Below are 19577 nucleotides of genomic sequence, written 5' to 3'. Positions count from 1 at the left end.
TGCGTATAGGTCAGAGGACAAAGGTGAGAAGGAAGTCAGTTCTCTCCTCCCCTATACAGGTTCTAGAAAGCAAGCTCATATATCAGGATTGACTGATGTCCGTACTGGATATTGCTACCTGCTGAGCCATCTTGCCAATACTCACTCTTACTGAAACTGATAGTCACTTTAAAAGAAATTATATAAGAAGATGTTTGCTTCCTTTATCCAAGATGAAAGCACCAAGCACGTGAAGAGTACATGAGCTTTCTCTGCACTGGGCCTGTGACTACAGCACCAGCTCATATGGTAAAGGCTTAGTCCCGGCTGCACTCCTAGACAGTGGTAAGACTTCCTCCTTTGGTTACCCAAAAGAATGTCCTTGCAGGATCCTGTGGGACCTGTGGCTCTCAGACCATCTCTGCTGACTGGCTCATTCCCCTCCCCATAATATGAAAACCTTGTTAGAGGCACAAAACAATGAGGCTACCGAATTTCAGACTTGAACCTCCAGAGCTATGAACCAATACAAACCTTGTCCTTCAAAATTAGCTGCCTGTTTGTTATTATGCGGTGCAGCTGACTGATACAACTCTGCAACTTCCCATAAAACTACATTTGTTTCAATTTTTTAAAAAAATTTAAAAGTATTTGCTTTCAAAGAAACAGCTACCGATACTAATAACAACATGAACAAGCTTCAAAGGCTTCATACTAATGAAAGCCTGTTACAAAAGACATGTATCATAAAACTCTCAGGCATGAGGGATATCTGGAAGATGAGACAATTTGCTGAAAGAAAGCAGCAGTTATGAGCATGAGGCTAGAGGTCTGAAGTGGGCAAGAACTGGCAAAGGAACAAAGGAATGAACGCTGTTCTGTGAACAAAGTCTCCTAAAACTGTGTGTGGTGACAGCTGCACAACCAAGTCAAAGTTACCACTGACAGTGCAAACTGTACCTTCACAAAGCCGTAGATTAATGCTGCAGTCTTGGTGGTGGGGAAACGAGTGTTAAGTCATCGTACTACTACACGCGTGAGAAACTTCACAGTAAAATGGAGGAAAATTAAAACTCTCGTAAGCTAAAGAATGAAGTATTTTTAAAGCACTTTCCTTGCAAGCTGTGTTCTCACAGCACGCTGAAGCGCAGCGGCTCACTGTGTGCTGTGGATATGGAGTCCTGTGTTCCCACACTGGTCGGAGCCGTCAGGGCACCGCTGCAGACCCCAAGCATGCATGCACCCTCGGGAAGGCCTTGAGCATAAGCACCCTGCAGTGTTTCAATCACCATATGGAGAAAATCTGCATTTCAGCTATGTGTAAATTATAGTAATACTAAGGCTCTCAATTAAAACTAACACAAAAATGCAAGAATCACACATTTTTTCATAAAAAGTTGAGGATGAAAGCCTAAGCTACATATTGGAGAATCAACAAAAAATATTAAGCTTAAGCAGAAAAACTGAAATTTCAAAATCATAAAAGTAACATATTTCTGGAGATTAACCTTTCATATCAATACAAAAAGCGCTTGCAAAGAGTTTGTTATTTCTAACATTTATTCATATCTCAACTCTAGAGAGCAAAGCAATTTTACGCAATTTTAAAACAGAAGTATTTTTAAGCTTCTGCAGATGGAATATCTAAACAGAAACAGATACTGCCATGTAATATCTACTGTTAAATATTAAAATGTTTTATTTATTTGACTGTGTGGGGAAGGAGATGTGTGCACACGCATGAATCCACACCTACACAAAGGCGAGTAGGCCGTCAGGTGTCTGCTCTGTTACTTCCTGCCTTAACCCATGAGACACAGTCACTCACTGAACCTGGAGCTAAGTTGGTGGCTAACTAGCTCCAGGATCCTCCTGTCTCCACACACCCACCCACAACCGCAGCAACAGGTCACAGGCAGGCATGACCAGGCTTTTTACATGGGTGCTGGGCATTTGAACTCAGGCCCCCAGCTTATACAGCAAGCATTCTTAAATGACGAACATCTCCCCAGATCCCAATCGGCTTTTTCTTGCAACTGTCAATTTTACCAAGTATATTCCTTGCTACAAATTTTCAAAAGTGCTGTGTCACATTCTGACATACTTAAGGAAACCAGGACTATATAAATAAAAACATCAAGAATTATTTGGATTAAACTGTGTGTTTCTAACTTACTGCTTTTCTAATCCCAATATACCTACTAACAGGGAGGTGTTATGGTGTATACACCCATTGGAGGAGATTGTGAGTGATGAACAGAAAAAGACATCTCAAAGCAGACTTTTAAACACTGCCCTCTTTAAGCTGTAGGGCTACAGCAGGGAAAGGAGCATCTTAACTGACCAACAGATCAGAGTCCCTCACCAACGGCATGGCTGAGTAACTTCTACGGAAGAAACCAAGGATTTACCTTTGTACTAGCCACACCAATCTCAGGACCAGCATTAATATGCACCCCACAATCTGTCTCCCTTGATATAGAACTGCCGACTGTATTCGTGATCCCCACGGTTAAGGCTCCTCTCTCCTTGCAGTAACGAAGGCCCATCAGGGTGTCGGCTGTCTCACCTGTGTGAAATGGACAACAGTAACACAACAAGGCAGCTTCAGAAGACGCCATTTCTCATGAAAAGCCAGCTGGCCACACTTTCAGTATTATCAAGATATAGCCAGGCATGGTAGCACACACCTTCAATCCTAGTGCTTGGGTCGAAGGGGCAGACAGGTGACTGAGTTGGAGGCCAGCCTGGTCTACCTAGTGAGTTCAGTCCAGCCAAGGCTACTCAGGGAGACCCTGTCTCAAACAACAACAAAAACCATGTATTACAAGACAGGCTTTTTAGGATCTCTTTTTGTTTCTTATCTGAAAATTAAGCTCTTTAAGGCGTGTGTTAAAATGTTCATTTTTACTAAGTCATAAAAAATGCATTATCATGACTAAAGCCAATCTGTATTTACCAGGTCATCTGAAATACCAGTTTAAGTATCAATTCATACGCTACAATTATTAGGAAACTTGACTTAAAATGACTCTTTTCCCTTCAAGTCTAGAATGAACACACCTGATTGACTGATAAAGAAGCAAACATCATCTCGAAAGACTGGAGTGTTTCTATCCAAGAAGTCGCTGGCAAGCTCCACCATCACCGGCAGCTCTGTCAGCTCCTCCAGGACCTGCCGGGTCTACAGAAAAAGAGCACAGTCTGCCTTCACACATCCTTTCTCATTGACCATCTCTGATCTTAGGGTGCAGTGTCCACTTTTCCAATTATAAAAACAATGTGCAGGCTAGAGGTACCGCTTAGTAGTGAGCACTGGCCCAGCATGCACAAGGCCCCGGGCCTCAACCCAGCACTGACACAAGAAAAGCAAGACAGAAATTTAGAAAACATTAAGCAATGCAAATTAAAAGAAAAGAAGTATTCAACATTCCACTGTTCAAGAGATAAGCATTGCTAACACTTTAGTAAAAGTCTTTTAGAACAAACTACCAATGCGTATGTTCTATTTTTTTTAAGGCTGGTCTAGAATGCCTATGTAGTCCACCTGGCCTCAAATTTTCACTAAGGTTCATGTTTCAGCCTCCTGAGTGCTGGGATTACCGGTGTAAGCACCATGCAAACATTCTTAAAGGCAAATCTATCCACGAGTTTGAAACATTTTGAGCAGAAAAAGCACTGTTCTGAGTCAACGGCTGCGTTATCACTAATTCTCTAATTGCAAATATTTAAAATTAAAATTTTAATAATGTATCTATTAGTGAAAATTTAAACACTTTAAAAATGTACTATACTTCTAAATAATTCTATTTCAACAAAGTGAATACATTTTAGAAGTTCTGTTTAAGGCAGGTCATTATTTTCAATTTGAAGCACTAGAGCATGGTATGAAAGAGGAAGAAAGCAAAGTGCTTCTGTTCAAAGGGAAGCTCAGAGTCCTTCACTAAAGCTCATTCTCATTACGTTCCTTTTACTCTCAATGTTAGAAAATTACAAACGGGCTGGAGAGATGTCTCAAGGTTAAGAGCACTGGCTGTTCTTCCAAAGGCCACCACATAGTGGTTCATCACCATCTATAATGAGATCTTGTGCCCTCTTCTGGCCTGCAGGCAGAACACTATAAATAATAAATAAATAAGAGAGAGAGAGAGAGAGAGAGAGAGAAAGAGAGAGAGGGAGAGGAGGAGGAAAGGAAGAACGGAGGGAGGGAGGGAGGGAAGGAAGGAAGCAAGGAAGGAAGGAAGGAAGGAAGGAAGGAAGGAAGGAAGGAAGGAAGGAAGGAAGGAAGGAAATGAAAAAGAACAGAAAACAAGCTTTCAGGCACCAAATCTTTTAAAGCCTACAGCTGTCCAGGCAATGAACAACAGACACTTTCCTCCTACCAGCACTTCATCTGTTTTTTTCAGGCTAGCCCCGCCCCACCTATCACTAGCCTCATCTCTATAGTCCTCCTCGACATCGATAAAAGCCCACAGAGGCCACAGCAGGAGAGCTGCCCATAGAGGACCTGAGTTTATTTCCCAGCACTCATGACTAGTGGCTCACAACCATCATACCTTCAGTTCCAAGGAACCCTACACTCTTCTGACTTCTCTGGGTACCTATCCATGCCATACACACACACACAGAGACACAGAGAGAGAGAGAGACAGACAGAGACAGAGACTTAAACCAAAAAACAAAACAACAACAAAAACCCTGCAAAGCTGTCCTTATTCCATTTTGCTTGCTCACCAACTAAAACAAAATTGTTTTTGTGTTTAGTTCCACAATGATTCTAGTTTTGCAGTTTTTAGCACTGTTACAGCAAGATGAATGCCAATATCTGAAAATTACATGCCCTTACTTTTAATTACTTTTCTATTTGGTGTAATTTAGTTATAATTATTTGTAAATCAGCTACTGACAATAGCAAGCTAGAGGTGGAAGACATTTGTTTGAAGGAAGTTCAAACAAATGAGTAAAAAATTTCCCCCTAGATTACAAATGTATTATGTTAGAATTTATCTTCAAACAAACAAACCTAACAACCTACCAGATATTTATTTTAAAATAACATAACTTGAAAGTATATCAAATTAATCTGTATTAATGAAGTAATACTTTACAAATACACATTAGTAAATATTTTCATCCTAACCTACAAGAGTAACTATTAATGCTGCAAACTCCATTACATGGCACTAAAAACACAGAAGGTAAATTAAAATTTGCAAGGCCTGGCAATTTCTGAACAATTTAAGCATAGGCAATTGTTACTAGTCAGGGTACAGATGGCACACTGAAAGAAGTCACATGTGCCTATCACTCACATTTGGCTGTTTCATAAAACATGAAACATGTGGTCTAGGATGAATTGAATAAACAGCACTATTTTATATTCTACCCACAATAAGCACACATATCCCTTACAAAGCCTCATCCTTAGAGAGGAAAAACAATTGAGAGAATTCTAACATAGCAATACTTTGCCCCCAAACTGAGGGTTAGCAATGAATGAAGTATGTAATCAAATGCTTTGTTCTGAGCAGAAAACTCCATTACAAATGGATTTACACAGCACTGACCTCATCCACATCTTCCTTAATTTTTCACTCATGTTCTTAACTTACTTCTCTCTACATGTTTAAGATATCATCTTCTCAGACCCAAGAAGTATTTGAGGAAAGGATGTTTGGAGAAAAGTAAAGCTTGCTGATATACAAAGGGTGGTAACCAGACAATTTAACATATTCAACAAATGATTGGTGTGGTGGCATACAACTTTAATCTCAGCACTCAGGAGGCAGAGGCAGGGGACTCTATGTAAGTTCAAAGCCAGCCTGGTCTACAAAGTGAGTTCCAGGACAGCCAAAGGTTACACAGAGAAAACCTGACTCAAACAAACAAACGAATGAACAAACAAACAAACTGATCTGCAGATACCCTGATTCAACATAACTAAAATGTGAAGGGGCCACTTACTGCCATACCAGCGTGGTAACTTGTGCCACAAGCAATAAGAATCAACCGCCGACACCGCTGGATCTCCTTAATGTGGTCTTTCAAACCTCCCAAATTCACTGGAATAGAAATTTATGTATATAATTACTTTAAAAAGAAGCATATAAAACAGGCAATCACTTTCCCTTAGCACCCACTGTCAATTTAAAAAATTAATACTAGTTTTAAGCAATTCATATTCCTTTTTGGAAGAACAGTTTGCTGTAGTTATATAAATTAACAGTTCACAGCTTAACCGGCCCCTCACCAAATCTGCACTCCCCCTACTCAACCACCAAGGAGTACAAACACGCATCAATTCTACCTTTTCATTCCTCTCTGAAGATTGAAAATTATCTCAAAGAAAAAAACGTACAGGAATGGAACCAGCAGATCAGTTGGTACTGAAAGCTGGATTTGGAGAGAGGATGACAACAGGGCACAGGGAAGTTTCCAGCATGACTGAACTGTTCTGTCTTGACTCTGTTGAGGTAATGATTGTGACTGTTACAAAGGTCTGTCAAATCCAGAATCTTATCAGGAAGCTGAGGCAAGAGTCATTTGACACCTGTAACTCAAGAACAGCCTGGGTAACACAGCAAGATTCTGTCTCAGAAAAAAATTAAGCAGAATCTTACATTTAGAGTAATGAATTTGGGACTGGAGAGATGGCTCAGTGGCCAAGAGAACTTGCTGTTCCTGCAGAGGACACAGGTCCAGTTCCCAGCCCCCACATGGCAGCTCACAACCATCTATAACCCCAGTTCTAGAGAATCCAACACCTTCTTCTAGCACAGGCATGCACACGGTGCACATAAACATACAGGCAAAACAGTAATACACATAAAATAAAAGTAAGTAAGTCTTTTTTTAAAGTTATTTTTTAATTTAGTTTTATTTTTATTCATTTTAGTTTGAAAGTTATTTCTTTCAATGATGAATCTGGATAGGTGAGACAACCCAGCAAGGAAAGGCACTTGCTGCAGAGCCTGATGACCCACATGACAGGAGAGACTGTCCTCTGACCTCTACATACCATGGCACATGTGCCCACATACATATGCAAAACAAATCAATGTAAGAAGATAAATGATAAATGGAGGGCTGGGAAGATAGTTAAAACAGAAAGTGCTTGCCACATAAGGCTGAGTTTGACTCCCAGAACCCATGGAAAAAGCTGGGCATGATGGGCTGTGCTTATAATCCTAAGTCTGGGGACGGCAGAAGGAAGTCTCTGGGCTCACTTCCAGCCAGTACAGCCTAATCCACAAATGCCAAGTCTCAGTTAGAGAGCTATCTTAAAACAAAAAAGAAAAAAAAAAAAAAAAAACAAGGTGAAATAAGCCTGAGAAACAACACCCAGGGTTGACTCTGGCTTCCACATAAGCACACGCATGTACACACACCCCGACCCCTACCTAGACACATAAACATGGGTAAGTACAATCAAACATACAAAACAATTATTTTCATTATGTCTAATTATACTTCAATAAACCTACCTAGGAAACTATCTTAATATGTTTATTTCTACAACAAACTCCAAACTATGATGATCTATTTTTCCAGAAATGCTTCTTGTCTTCAGAGAGATTAAACTACTGCCAGACCCTGCAGCCAAACTAATAAATTCATTTAAGACTATGCCGTCAACCCGCTATCCTACTGTATACTCAGCCTGCTTAAATTCAACCTTGTAACCAACTTTACTATGTGTTGGATTTCCCCTGCAATCAGCTTTACCATGTACACCAAATGCACACATAGCCTTGATCTTAAATTATTCCATGCCTCTGACCCAGAATAATGCATGTGCGTTGTGGTAATCATTTGCCAAAAGCAGCTGACAGGTTGAAGCAGCCTTAAACAAAACAACACTTAAATGTTGGCAGCAACATGTGCATATAGATCTGTTTGCAGTTTTGAGTGCTGTTCTGGGTCAGTAAAGTAACTTCCTCCCTGGTAAAACTCAAAGATTTGTATAAAGAATTCCTTAGTGCTATCAACTTCCTCTTAGCACTGCTTTCACTGTGTCCCATAAGTTTGGGTATGTTGTGCCTTCATTTTCACTGAATTCTTTCTTTTTGTTGTTTTTTTTTGTTTTGTTTGTTTTATTATTTATACAGTATTCTGCCTGCATGTGAGCCTGCAGGCCAGAAGCAGGCACCAGATCTCACTATAAATGGCTATGAGCTGCCATGTGGTTGCTGGGAATTGAACTCTGAACCTCTGGAAGAACAGCCAGTGCTCTTAACCTCCAAGCCATCTCTCCTGCCTCAATGAATTCTATAGTCTTTAATTTCTTTATTTCCTTTCTGGCCCAGTGGTCACTGAGTCTTTTAAAGCTCTTCAGCTTCAGGCTGGAGAGATGACTCAGAGGTTAAGAACACTGGCTGTTCTTCCAAAGGTCCTGTGTTCAATTCCCAGCAACCATATGGTGGCTCGTAATAACCATCTATAGTGAGATCTGGTGTCCTCTTCTGGAGTTTATATTATTTATATTATTATAAATAATTATTTACATTATTATAAATAATAAATCTAAAAAAAATTCTCTTCAGCTTCTATAACAGAGGCATACCCCACACCCTGACCCACAACCCTTCTGAGCACCACCCTCTACCCACCTCCTCAGGACTTACTTTCTTTTACAACTCTTCAAGTACTAGATCTGGAATATACTGTAAATTATAGATTACTTCATAAGCAGCCTCCTGATACTTTTCCCACCAATGCCCTCAGCTAATAATCTTCTATCCAGCTAAGTGTTCTCCTCTGACCACCACTCACTGAATCTTCCAAACCCATTCCTTTTTACTTCATGAGGCCTTCTGTCATCCCAACATCCCTTTGCACAAATAGAGTCATTCTCCATATTTCTTGAATTCAATATTAAACTTCAAACATTTTCTCATGCTAGGATCATATTTTACTTTTATTTAAATTGTTGATTATGCATTATAAATGATTAAAATATTGAGGGCAAGACTACATCAGAAGCATTGCTATGGTCCACTGCTATGACATGAGTTGAAGATGAGAGTCCATGGTCATAAGATTTCTGTAAGCTCCTGAGATATGTGCTCTAGATTTCTATCTTCAACATGAAACAAGGTGCAAACATGAAACCTTTGCAGAAATTCCTGCTTTGCTACTTAGGAAAGGAACCTAGGGGCTGGAGAGATGGCTCAGTGGTTAAGAGTGTTTGCTGTTATTGCAGAAGACTTGGGTTCTGTTCCCAGGACCCACATGATGCCCCCAACTACATCAATTCCAGTTCCAGAGAATCTGATGTCCTCTTCTAACCTCCAAAAGCACCAGGCACAAATGTGATACACATACACACAGGCAAGCAAAGCTCTCAAACACACAAAACAAATAAATCCAAAAGAAAAATTTAGAAAGAAACCTAGCCTGGCCGATAGATGAATCCTGAACAAGCTGACAGGTTCTTTTCAGAATTCACAGTGCCCAAAACATACGAAGAACTGTCCCTGACAGCCACAGGAGGACCCAGTAAGCAGCAGCCACCCCTGTACCATTTTTAAGGATGCCACTCAGTGGTTGACACGCACATTTACACTACTGGGCCCCCATCCCGACAATCCAACTCTACAACTTTTCATCATCCCCAAGGGAACCTACCGAGGGAATCAGCACTCTCCACCACTACCCCAGCACCTGGTAGCTACCAGCCCACTTCCTGTCTCTGAATCTGATTACTCTGACTCTACCCTGAGGTGCAATTACACTTTGATGTCTGGCACTCTTGGTTGTCCTGTAGATCTATAAAAAGGACAATAAATTTTCAGGTTGCTAATGGCACTTCCACAAGAGACTAAAATGACAAAATACAAAACGTCATTACCAGTGTAATCATCAAAATTGACTCTTCCTCTCATTGTGTTCACAACGGACTCTGGCTGCTCAAAAATCTCCTTCTGCATAAATGAACTAAAGTTGCCTACAAAAAATAGAAATTATATAATTAAAACAAGAGTAAATAGCTAGGAAATCTGTATACAATTAAGTCTATTTCTTCAACATAATCTTAATAGATGAGACAAAAGGTCATATAATAATGAATATTCAGAATGACTTCCTAAAAGCCTGGATGAGTACTTTACTCTATATAAAAAATGAACAAGGGAGAAAGTCATTTTTATTTACTTAATAGCTAAAATTCATAATTACACAAAAACAGGAACATAAGATAAAATTTTGAGTTAATTCATCAAGCTATCCTTTACTGTGTCAACTGGGGAAACTCCTTACTTATACAAACAAGATCAGTATTTACCTCCTAGTCTAGCCTGTCATGTGGCTCATGGAACTTTGCAGACAGACAGTAATTCTACAATATAATTCCTACTACAACCCAATCAGAAAGGAGAAAAAAAAAATCTTACAAATCCCTAACAGTTAATGGCAGTCCACATTATGTAGGGCACACAGATATCAGACAGTGTTCTAAGAGCTTTACGTGGATCAGCCTTCTTGATCCGCAACACAACCTCAATAGATGGATTCTGTTTTCCCCTCTTAATATATGAGAAGACTGAAGCGGAAAGTCTACAAGAGTACTCAACAGAACACGAGGCATATTTACCATCTTTAAACATTTGGTACTATCTCCTTCTCACATTAAAAACAAACCATAAATTAGTTTCAGGAACTATTCTAAAACCAGCAATTTCTCCAGTCATCCCTTGTCTGGGCTGACCATCCACTCATCACGTGGACGATTTCACCAGCTTCATCAGCAGTACGGGAAGTAGAATGTTTCCATTCTTTAAGCATCCCAAGGCACTCACCCTTCATGATCTGCTGGAGTTCCATCTGGAGGGTCTGCACAGCTCGGCCAGGATGGTCCCCTGCAGTTCGTTTAATTCGGTGGATAGAGAGACGGCCATCCACCACTGCTGCAACATCATCATCTTCAAGAAAGATGACACGATTGGTGTGCTCTATCACAGCACTACAAAATGGTCAAGGAGATATTATCAATAACCAAGGATAATTGTCACCAAAGAAAACTATCACTAGAACACAGGGACCAAGCTCAAGCATTAACTCTCCTCTTACACCACATGAGAACTGTCCATGCCCTTGCTTCCTGCAGGGCTGTATGAAGGATGTGGTCATTGTGGACAAAAAAATAAAGTGAACCTCTGCACAGCGACCTATTCACCAATTAGAAAAATCAGAAGGCATGGCTCTTTCCACCTCATTCCAGCTCTTACCAAAGCCTGTCGTTTGAGCCCTGAAACGTTTCTGAAAACTTCCTTCCATGTCATTGCCACTAATGAGAGCTCTTTGTCCAGCTTCTGCAGCATCCCTCAACTACCCACTACCTTCTCTTACCTCTCTACCTGTTCTCCTTTCTGCCCAACTCAACAACAAATGGGTATGCTCTCCAAAATTTTTCCTTCACCCAACAAATCACTTTTCAGCCACCCTCTGGCTCTCAGGAAAACGTCAAGCTGCCTTGCATGGCCCATCAAGCATCTTCTCATTCTATTCAAGCTGCCTAAGGCCCTTCTCACACTCTCACAGGTGAGCTGCCTGCAGAGTGACTGTTCTTCCCAACCCTTCACCTGATTAGCTCCTGACCTCCCCTTAGCTCAGTGTAAGCTTCACTCCCTTAAAAAACACCTACTCCAAGAGATTAAGTGATCCTGTTATAGGCACTGTATCGCTCTTGTCACAGTGGGAACTCCACACATTTGCTTTAAAATGTCTCTTCCTCCACTATGGCAGACCAAGCAAGATTTTTATTTTATCATTCTCCTGAGACTAGCACATACATACATACGGCTTTGCTCAATAAACATGCATGAATGAATCAAAAGCTGGTATGTTTCTGCAATTTCTAGTTTGAGTCAATGTTATCAACTCTCAAACCTACTTAATGACAGCAAAGACAAATTTGTAAAAGCTAGAAAACCATAGTTTGCATCTCACTGAGATAACACATTCCCTGAAGTACTAAGTGGCATAATCTTCTGATTGTTATTTCTCTTATTTTCATTTACAGTGAATGAATCAGGTATTTGCAGACAATAAGTGGTTCTATTTTATCCCCACTCCTACAACATTCGAATTATCAACGCCTCTAAATATTCCACTATAGTTTCTTTTAAAATTTTGTTCTTCCTTTGTAGAAGAATTATGCTGTTAATTTTAAATGTAAAAGCTAAATGTCCACATGAGGCCCAAACTACAGTATCTCAGCAACTATAACTTCTAGAAAAGCAATCCCTCCTTGGCATGCCTCCTAGAAATAAAACAAAACAAAACAAACAAAAACTCCAAGATAAATGCACTGGAATCGGTCTCTAAGAATATATGTGTTCTTGGTAAAGTGACCAAAATGCTGAGAAGTGGGAGAAGTGCCACTGTGTTTAACAAGACAAGTGCCCTGTGTCTAACAAGGTGACCACTATTTTTTTAACTGAGAGTTCTGGGCTGAGGCATCACTTAGTGGAAGACTGCTTACTTGGCATACAGGAGTCATAGCTTCTATTCTCAGCACCTATATTTTTGCAAAATACTTTCATGGTTTGGGCAAGTTTTTCTAAAAATTCTCTTAACTCAAGGAAGGAGGCTCACCTTGCATCAGAAGCAAAGTAATATTCAACTGCCTTTTCCTCAACAGGGAAGAGGCAAGTTGTGCTGTCCACACGGGAGAGGCCACAGCTTCCTTTCTTGTCTTTGCCTAGAGCACAGATGTAAGAAAAAAAAAAAATCAGCAAGCACAGAAAATCATGCTACAATTTTAAAATAAGCATATTTCATAATTGTGTTCATAAAGTCATCAACAAAAAGAAAAAAGGAGCAACACAGAACAAAATCAGCAATTTTCAAATTTGGGATAGCTCGCTGTATTCCCATGCAATAAGCCAGGAAGAACAGATAGAAAGTGCAGTGAAACAGCAACCACAAAGCCTTCACGGCAGGCAACACTGCTGCGCTGTGAACTCTGCAATGTCATTTCTTTTCAGGTTTAACTCCAGTAATGTATTCCTAATAACTTTTAAAAATCTAGAGGCTGCAAGGCTAGAGAAATGTCTCAGAGACAAAGAGCACTCACTGCTACTGCAAAAGGACCCAAGTGTGGGTCACAGCACCCACATGGTGGCTCACTTCCATCCATAACTCCAATTCCAAGGGCCCAGACTCCCTCTCCTGCCTCCCTGGGTACCAGGTACACTTGTGATGCACATAAATACATGCAGACAAAACATTCATACACAAATATTTTTAATTAAAAAAACTAAAAAACATATTCAATATTGTGCAATGAAAAATAAAGACATAAAGACAGACTAGTGTCAGGTTCACCAAGTTAGCACAGCAAGTCAAGCCTATGTATTCATTAAAATCAAAGCAAAAGGGGGATGATGAGATGGCTCAGCAGATAAAGGCACTAGACTCTAAGCCTGAAGACCTGAGTTCAATCCCCAGATCCCACGTAGTGGAAAGAGAAAACTAAGACCTACGCTCTATCCTCTGGCTGCCATAATGTGTGCTATGGTTCATGCACAGCATATATACACATATACAAATAGGTCTAATTAAAAAGCAAAGCAAAGACACATGCCACTTGGCTCGTATGATATGACAATATGGCACATACTCCTAATCACAGCAAATGCTATAAACCAAGAATCTCTCCTGTCTTAGTATTGTGTTTTCAGAATCTTTTTAATTCTGGCATTTAATTCTTCCATCAGTAATATTTTTTTTTTCTTTTTTGCTAATTCATAACGAATGCAGAGCTGAGGACATATGCTGGTGTAACAAATTCTCTAAGTTAAAGCCAACTAGTATCTGGGCCAGAGGCAGGAAGATTAGTTCATGACCAGTTTCAGCTACACAGTAAGCTTGAGGCCAGACTGGGCTACCTGAGACCATCTCAAATCTTTTAAAGACTATGTAAATGTACCATAGATATAGTCATATGTGCCTGCCTCTAATCCTAGTATTCTGGACACTGAGGCAGGAAAATCAACAATTTGAGACTGACCTCAACTATACAGCAAGCCTTTGTCTCAACACACACAATCTAAACTGAAAAACAAGCAGAAGCCAAGAACCAACATTTAAAAATCACAACTACCTTGGTTTCTAAAATGTCCTAAAGCTGAGCATCACTCCAAATATTTGTTAATTTGTTTTGTTTTTTGAAACAGGATTTCTCTATGTAGCCTTGGCTGTCCTGGACTCACTTTGTAGACCAGGCTGGCCTTGAACTCACAGCGATCCACCTGCCTCTGCCTTCCTGAGTGCTGGGATTACAGGCCTGCACTATTGCACCTTGTTTGTAATTTCATAGTTAAGAGAAGTATATCTGATTGAAATATTCAAGCCACTGAGGCATCCCTGCCTATAAATGTCTAAAATCCTTTCCCATTTGAGGATTCCCTTGCTCAACTGAGATGGAATACAGTATCTCCTCTGTTTTTCAATGGAAGATGTGGCTTTAAGTTGGAGACAATAGCTAAAGCCTGAAAGCCAGAAAATGTTCTCTCTACAGCCTTCCTACCAAAATTTTTCTCCTGATAGCATGGCACCCAGCTCCACACCATATACCTATTAGAACTACAGAAACACAGAGATCTAGCGTCATCAACCAGAATGTTTCTTCCAACTTTTGAAGACCTCACCCAATTATTTATTTGTTTGGTTGGTTGGTTTGGTTTTTATACAAAGACACGGTCTCTTTGTATATCCTTGGCTGTCCTGAAACTCTCTTGTAGACCTGCCTGGCCTTGAACTCACAGAGATCTGCCTGCCTCCCAAGTGCTGGGATTAAAGGTGTGTGCCACCACCACCTGGCAAATTATTTCTAAAACAGCCTATAAGATTGCGCTATTGACACACACAAACAGTGCTAATAAGGAATCTGGAGCCGCAGATCCAGATTATGTGTTCTCACTGGTGGACTAGTCTTCCTTCTGGGATAGGTGAAGAAAAGTGATACAGCAAGAAAAAGAGTTATCATCAAGCACTTAAGATTGTTTAAGGAAATAATTTTCTTCCCAAGTGAAACATGAAAGCAGTCACACAAAGAGGAGCAGGTTCAACATGCTCTGGGAACTGCTGTTCAAGAAGTCAACAAGTACACGTCAATCGTTAAGGTTTTGATTTTCTGAGCTGAGCACTCCCTATCTTTTGCATGGAAAGCTCTTAGCATAAGTAAACAAAAAGAAGTACACTGTTTTCTTTTTCTGTGTAATTAAATAAAATGGTTTGCACAAAGACATGCCATTGGGACACAGTGCGGCACTCAGGAGGACAGCCTTAACTACAGAGAGTGTTTGAGGTTAGTGTAGGCTATGCAAGATCCTGTTTCTACCTCCTCTCAAAAAACAGAAACAAGTAAAGTAATTGGTGCTGGAGAGGTGGCTCACCAGTTAAGACTATTTCCCCCTTTTAGAAGACCCAACCAGATATAACTCCAGCCTCAGAGGATCTAATGTTTCCGGCCTGGGTACCTTCACTCTCATGCACACACTCACATGCGGACACACGTCTGTATATAATAGAAAAATAAAAATAAATCTTAAAATAAAAAAATCAACCAGGGATCTGGGGCTACAAGCCAGTGGCAGAATACTTGCCTAATTAATATATGGCCCAGGGTTTGAACACCACCCCAGCACCAATAACGATAAACTCTCAAACATAAAAAATAAAATGACTCCAAATTAAAATAAAACCAATCAAAACACCAATGTAAATATAAAAGTAAAATGTCATGCACTAAATAAGACCATTTAAATCTACTTCAGTTAAAAGTGAGGCCAAATCACTCAGGAAATAGATGCTCAAGTTCAGTGTTCCTTTCCTAATTTAAGCAGGCAACCTATATGATTTTAAGCAGGGAAAGGAAAAAAAGGCCTTGATTTGAAATATTCCTCAAACCTCCCATTAACAAAACTTATTAAATAATGTAACTATTAAAATGGCAAAAGCAAACAGACAAAACATATTCTGCAAATTAGAAAAAAGTCAAAATATATCCCCATAAAAGAAGCACATTTTTAGAGCCTCAGTTCATTTCAAACACAAAGAGTTAGTAAGTGAAGGGGCAGTAGATGAGAGCAAAGCCCTCCATCCATGCAGAGTGCATTCCCACCTCGTTCTGACTGTGGTCCCCACCATGTGAATTGTGATCCAATCTGAGTCCTAGCTAAGGATGTACAACAGAGAAAATTTCCTCTCGTCAGAGTGTTCGTAACAAGTTTCTCATGTCTAGATAGAACTATGCAATTGTATGCACATGTACACACAGATGATGAAAGAACATTTACTGTACCATACAGAGCAAGGCTCTGAGAGCTGCTGCACCGTACCTGCAAGATAATGCAACGGCTTACCTGTTCTGTACAGAATCGGAATGTGATCCGTAGAAAGCTTATGCTCACTCCTCACACCAATCAAGAGAGGGCTACCTCGTCTGAAATTCAAGATGAGTCAGAATCAAGCCTTTTTCATAAATAATGCACAAACAATAAAAATTTAAGTATGAACTCAAAAGTCATTTTAATGTGAAATGTAATACTCTTCAAATGATTTAATTTTCCCTCTGATTTGAACTTCAGGTATAAGAAAATAACTACATTAGAAAACTGAGTGCCACCTAACCCTGAGGCCAGCCTGGTCTACAGAGCCAACTCCAGGACACCCAAGGCTACACAAAAAAAACCCTGTCTAAAAACAAAAAATAAAAACAAAAACAAAAACAAAAACAAAAAAAAACAAGAAAACTGAGTCCCTAGGCCACACCTGCCAACTACTAGTAAAGTTTTTCACCTGGCAAATTAAATTCCCACTGCACCGAAGCTTCACTGAGACCATGAGGACCTTCTGCAGCTGCTTTCACGCCTGATATCACCTCTGAGCATGCCCAGGGAGGCCATGTGCCCCAGCACACTCAGCATTCCCTACTCAGCATTCTGACCTACTCTGGAAAAGAAAATTGCCAACTCCTATCTTATAACATTATATTTTAAATTGTTCTTCTTTTAATGTGAAATGGAACTTTTCATTCAATTGTACACAGACACCAAAATTTCTTAGGCACCCTGCCTTCACACTGAGGCTATTCTTCTGTTAGCAGACTGTAAATGTTCTTACTATCTAAGAACTTTATGATCGTTTCTAAATATCCTAGCAAAACCAGTGGTGGTACAATCCCTTGGGAATGTGTCTGGCACACAATTTCAATATATATGAGGAAACTTAGCGCTTTGGGTCTGAAATTAAAGAATATCCCATATCCAAACTGATAAAAAGCCACCATGCTCACCACAGACAAATCACAATGCCATAATGTATTCACTTTATTCTGTTAAAGGTACAGAAAGAAGAGTGTATAGAAATAAGCACAGCCACACCTCTAAGAAAACAGTAAAGGGCCATTCACAGGCTGACAATTATCCCGTAACTGTAACCCAAATGTTTCAAAGTACATGTCATCGTTAACCCTTAAAAAAAAAATCTATTGTACCTTGTGCCAACTGCTTGCCCAGGAAAATGAACACTTTTAAACACAAGTGCAAAAGCACCTTCCTGTGGAAGAAAAAGGAACATCAGCAATATTTGTTAGCAATTATCAATGAAAAACATTTAAAACACATTGGCTTCTGCATAGCTGCTTCTTGTTCACACTAGCGCTCTTTTGAACTAGTTTTTAACACGTCTCCATTTAAGATGTCACAGTATGATCTCCCTAACATCAAGCCTGTAGTTTAGGTAGACCCGGACTCCTGAGCTCTGGGGTAAGCAAACAGATTTTATTGCCACGCTTACTTTCAAACACTCCTTGTAAAGGCAGAGCACCCAGAAAATCGCCTGTGTGCATAGCACATTTCTCAACAGACATGTATCTCAGACATGCTTGGGGAGGACAGAATTAGCAAAATTCCAAGCTCCACTTCCAAAACCCATCCTCGGCCCTCATCACTACTCTGTACTAGCCTCCACTTTCTGCCCTCAGTCTCGGACTTGAATTCTACAGTCACAGTTATTAAATGGGACAGGGATATGACAGTCACAGTTATTAAATTGGACGGAGATATGGCTCCCTATAAGCATGTGCTGCTCTTGTAGAGGACTTGAATTTGGTGCCCAGCACCCACGCTGGGTAGCTCACAATCACCTGTGCCTCTGGCTTCAGAAACCAGTACCCTCTTCTGGCTTCCACAGGTACCTGCCTCCACACATGAGGTACACACTTACACACACACACACAACCACCATAAAAAAAATCTTAAAGAAAAAGACATACATGTAGATGTTAGAGGACTTTTCTGGAGTTGCTTCTCTCCCACTGAGGATTCTGGAGCTCAAACTCAGTTGTCAGGCTTGCTCAGCAAGTGTTTTTGCCTACTGAGCCATCTTGCCAGCAAAAACTTACTTTTTACCTTCAAACTATAGTAAAATCATTAGAATATAGCTATTGTGAAATACATGAAATGGCAAATGCAGAGAAAGCAACTTAATAAGTCAAACAACAGTTTCTCAAAATTCTCTGCATTGAACTGTTTTGTATGTGTGTGTATATATATGTATGTATATGTGTGTTTGTATGTATGTGTGTATAATAAAAGCCTAAAAACACCCAAGAGACCAGCGATGGCTCAGCTGGTAAAATGCTTGCCACACAAGCATGAGTTCAGATCCCCGGTACTCTACATAAAGTGCTGGGCATGGCAGTTTAAGATAACCAACAGTAGCCTCTGGCTTTCACTCACACACATATACACACAGGCTGACAATAAAATATCTCACAAATATACCTGTCTAGTCTTAGGATCCTTTGAGGGAAAAAAAAAAAAAATCAGCATAATTCCTGTTTATCAAACATCACTTTAAGAAAGCTACTTGAAATTAATATTAGCATAATTACTTTTTGCATATGTATGTGTGCTTTGGCATGCATGTTAGTATGTATGTGGGCACACATGGTTGAGGCTATCGATGCAGGTGTGCAGGCACATGTGTGGGTATAGGCAGGGCTAGAGGTTTGCTGCGGCTATCTTCTTCGCATATTCTGTGCCTTATAAGCTAAGGCAGGGTCTCTCCCATGAACCCACAATTTGCTGACTCAGCTAGTCTAGCCAACCAGCAGGTTTACCCTAGAATCCAGTCCCACCTCCTGAGAGCTGGGGCTACAAAGTGGCTTCCATGTGCACCCAGCATTCACGTGGGTGCTGAGGATCCAAACTCTGGTCCTCACATTTTCAATGCAAGTGCTTTCCTCAGTCCTGAAATAGAATCTTTAAAAGTATGGTTTAATACCAATTGCTGGATAACTCTTTCCACCAAGGTAGTAAAACTGACGTCCTGACTTTCCCAGTTGTCATACATGTACTTGACAAGCTTGGCAATAGTTTCTGTGTCTGTTTCAGATTCAAAGTCATAGCCTTTGCTTTCCTGCAAGTAGAAAAAAAGGAAAAAAAAAAAGACACATTTAAGTATAAAGAAACTCAAAATTTTTTTTAACTTAATGGTTCCTTTTTGCTAACCTTTAAAAAAATTTTTATTAGGTTTTTTATTTTACTTTATGTGTGGCTATTTTGCCTGCATGTTTATCTGCACATGTG

At 40.0% G+C, this 19577-nt stretch overlaps 1 protein-coding gene across 1 annotated transcript in view; it reads right to left on the bottom strand.

Moving 5' to 3' along the window:
- The window catches only part of Gfpt1 (glutamine--fructose-6-phosphate transaminase 1), a 51289-nt gene that overhangs the window by 13066 nt on the left and 18646 nt on the right, over window positions 1–19577 (bottom strand). The window contains exons 6-14 of the mRNA XM_021660848.2: window positions 19273–19407; window positions 17480–17541; window positions 16347–16426; window positions 12574–12679; window positions 10776–10939; window positions 9830–9925; window positions 5944–6041; window positions 3043–3163; window positions 2391–2548 (exon numbers count right to left, since the gene is read on the bottom strand). Coding sequence (XP_021516523.1) covers window positions 2391–2548; window positions 3043–3163; window positions 5944–6041; window positions 9830–9925; window positions 10776–10939; window positions 12574–12679; window positions 16347–16426; window positions 17480–17541; window positions 19273–19407 — 1020 coding nt within the window. The remainder of the gene's footprint in view (window positions 1–2390; window positions 2549–3042; window positions 3164–5943; window positions 6042–9829; window positions 9926–10775; window positions 10940–12573; window positions 12680–16346; window positions 16427–17479; window positions 17542–19272; window positions 19408–19577) is intronic.

This window comes from Meriones unguiculatus, chromosome 5, assembly GCF_030254825.1.
Source record: "Meriones unguiculatus strain TT.TT164.6M chromosome 5, Bangor_MerUng_6.1, whole genome shotgun sequence".
NCBI lineage: Eukaryota > Metazoa > Chordata > Mammalia > Rodentia > Muridae > Meriones > Meriones unguiculatus.
This window is presented reverse-complemented; position numbering and strand designations above follow the sequence as displayed.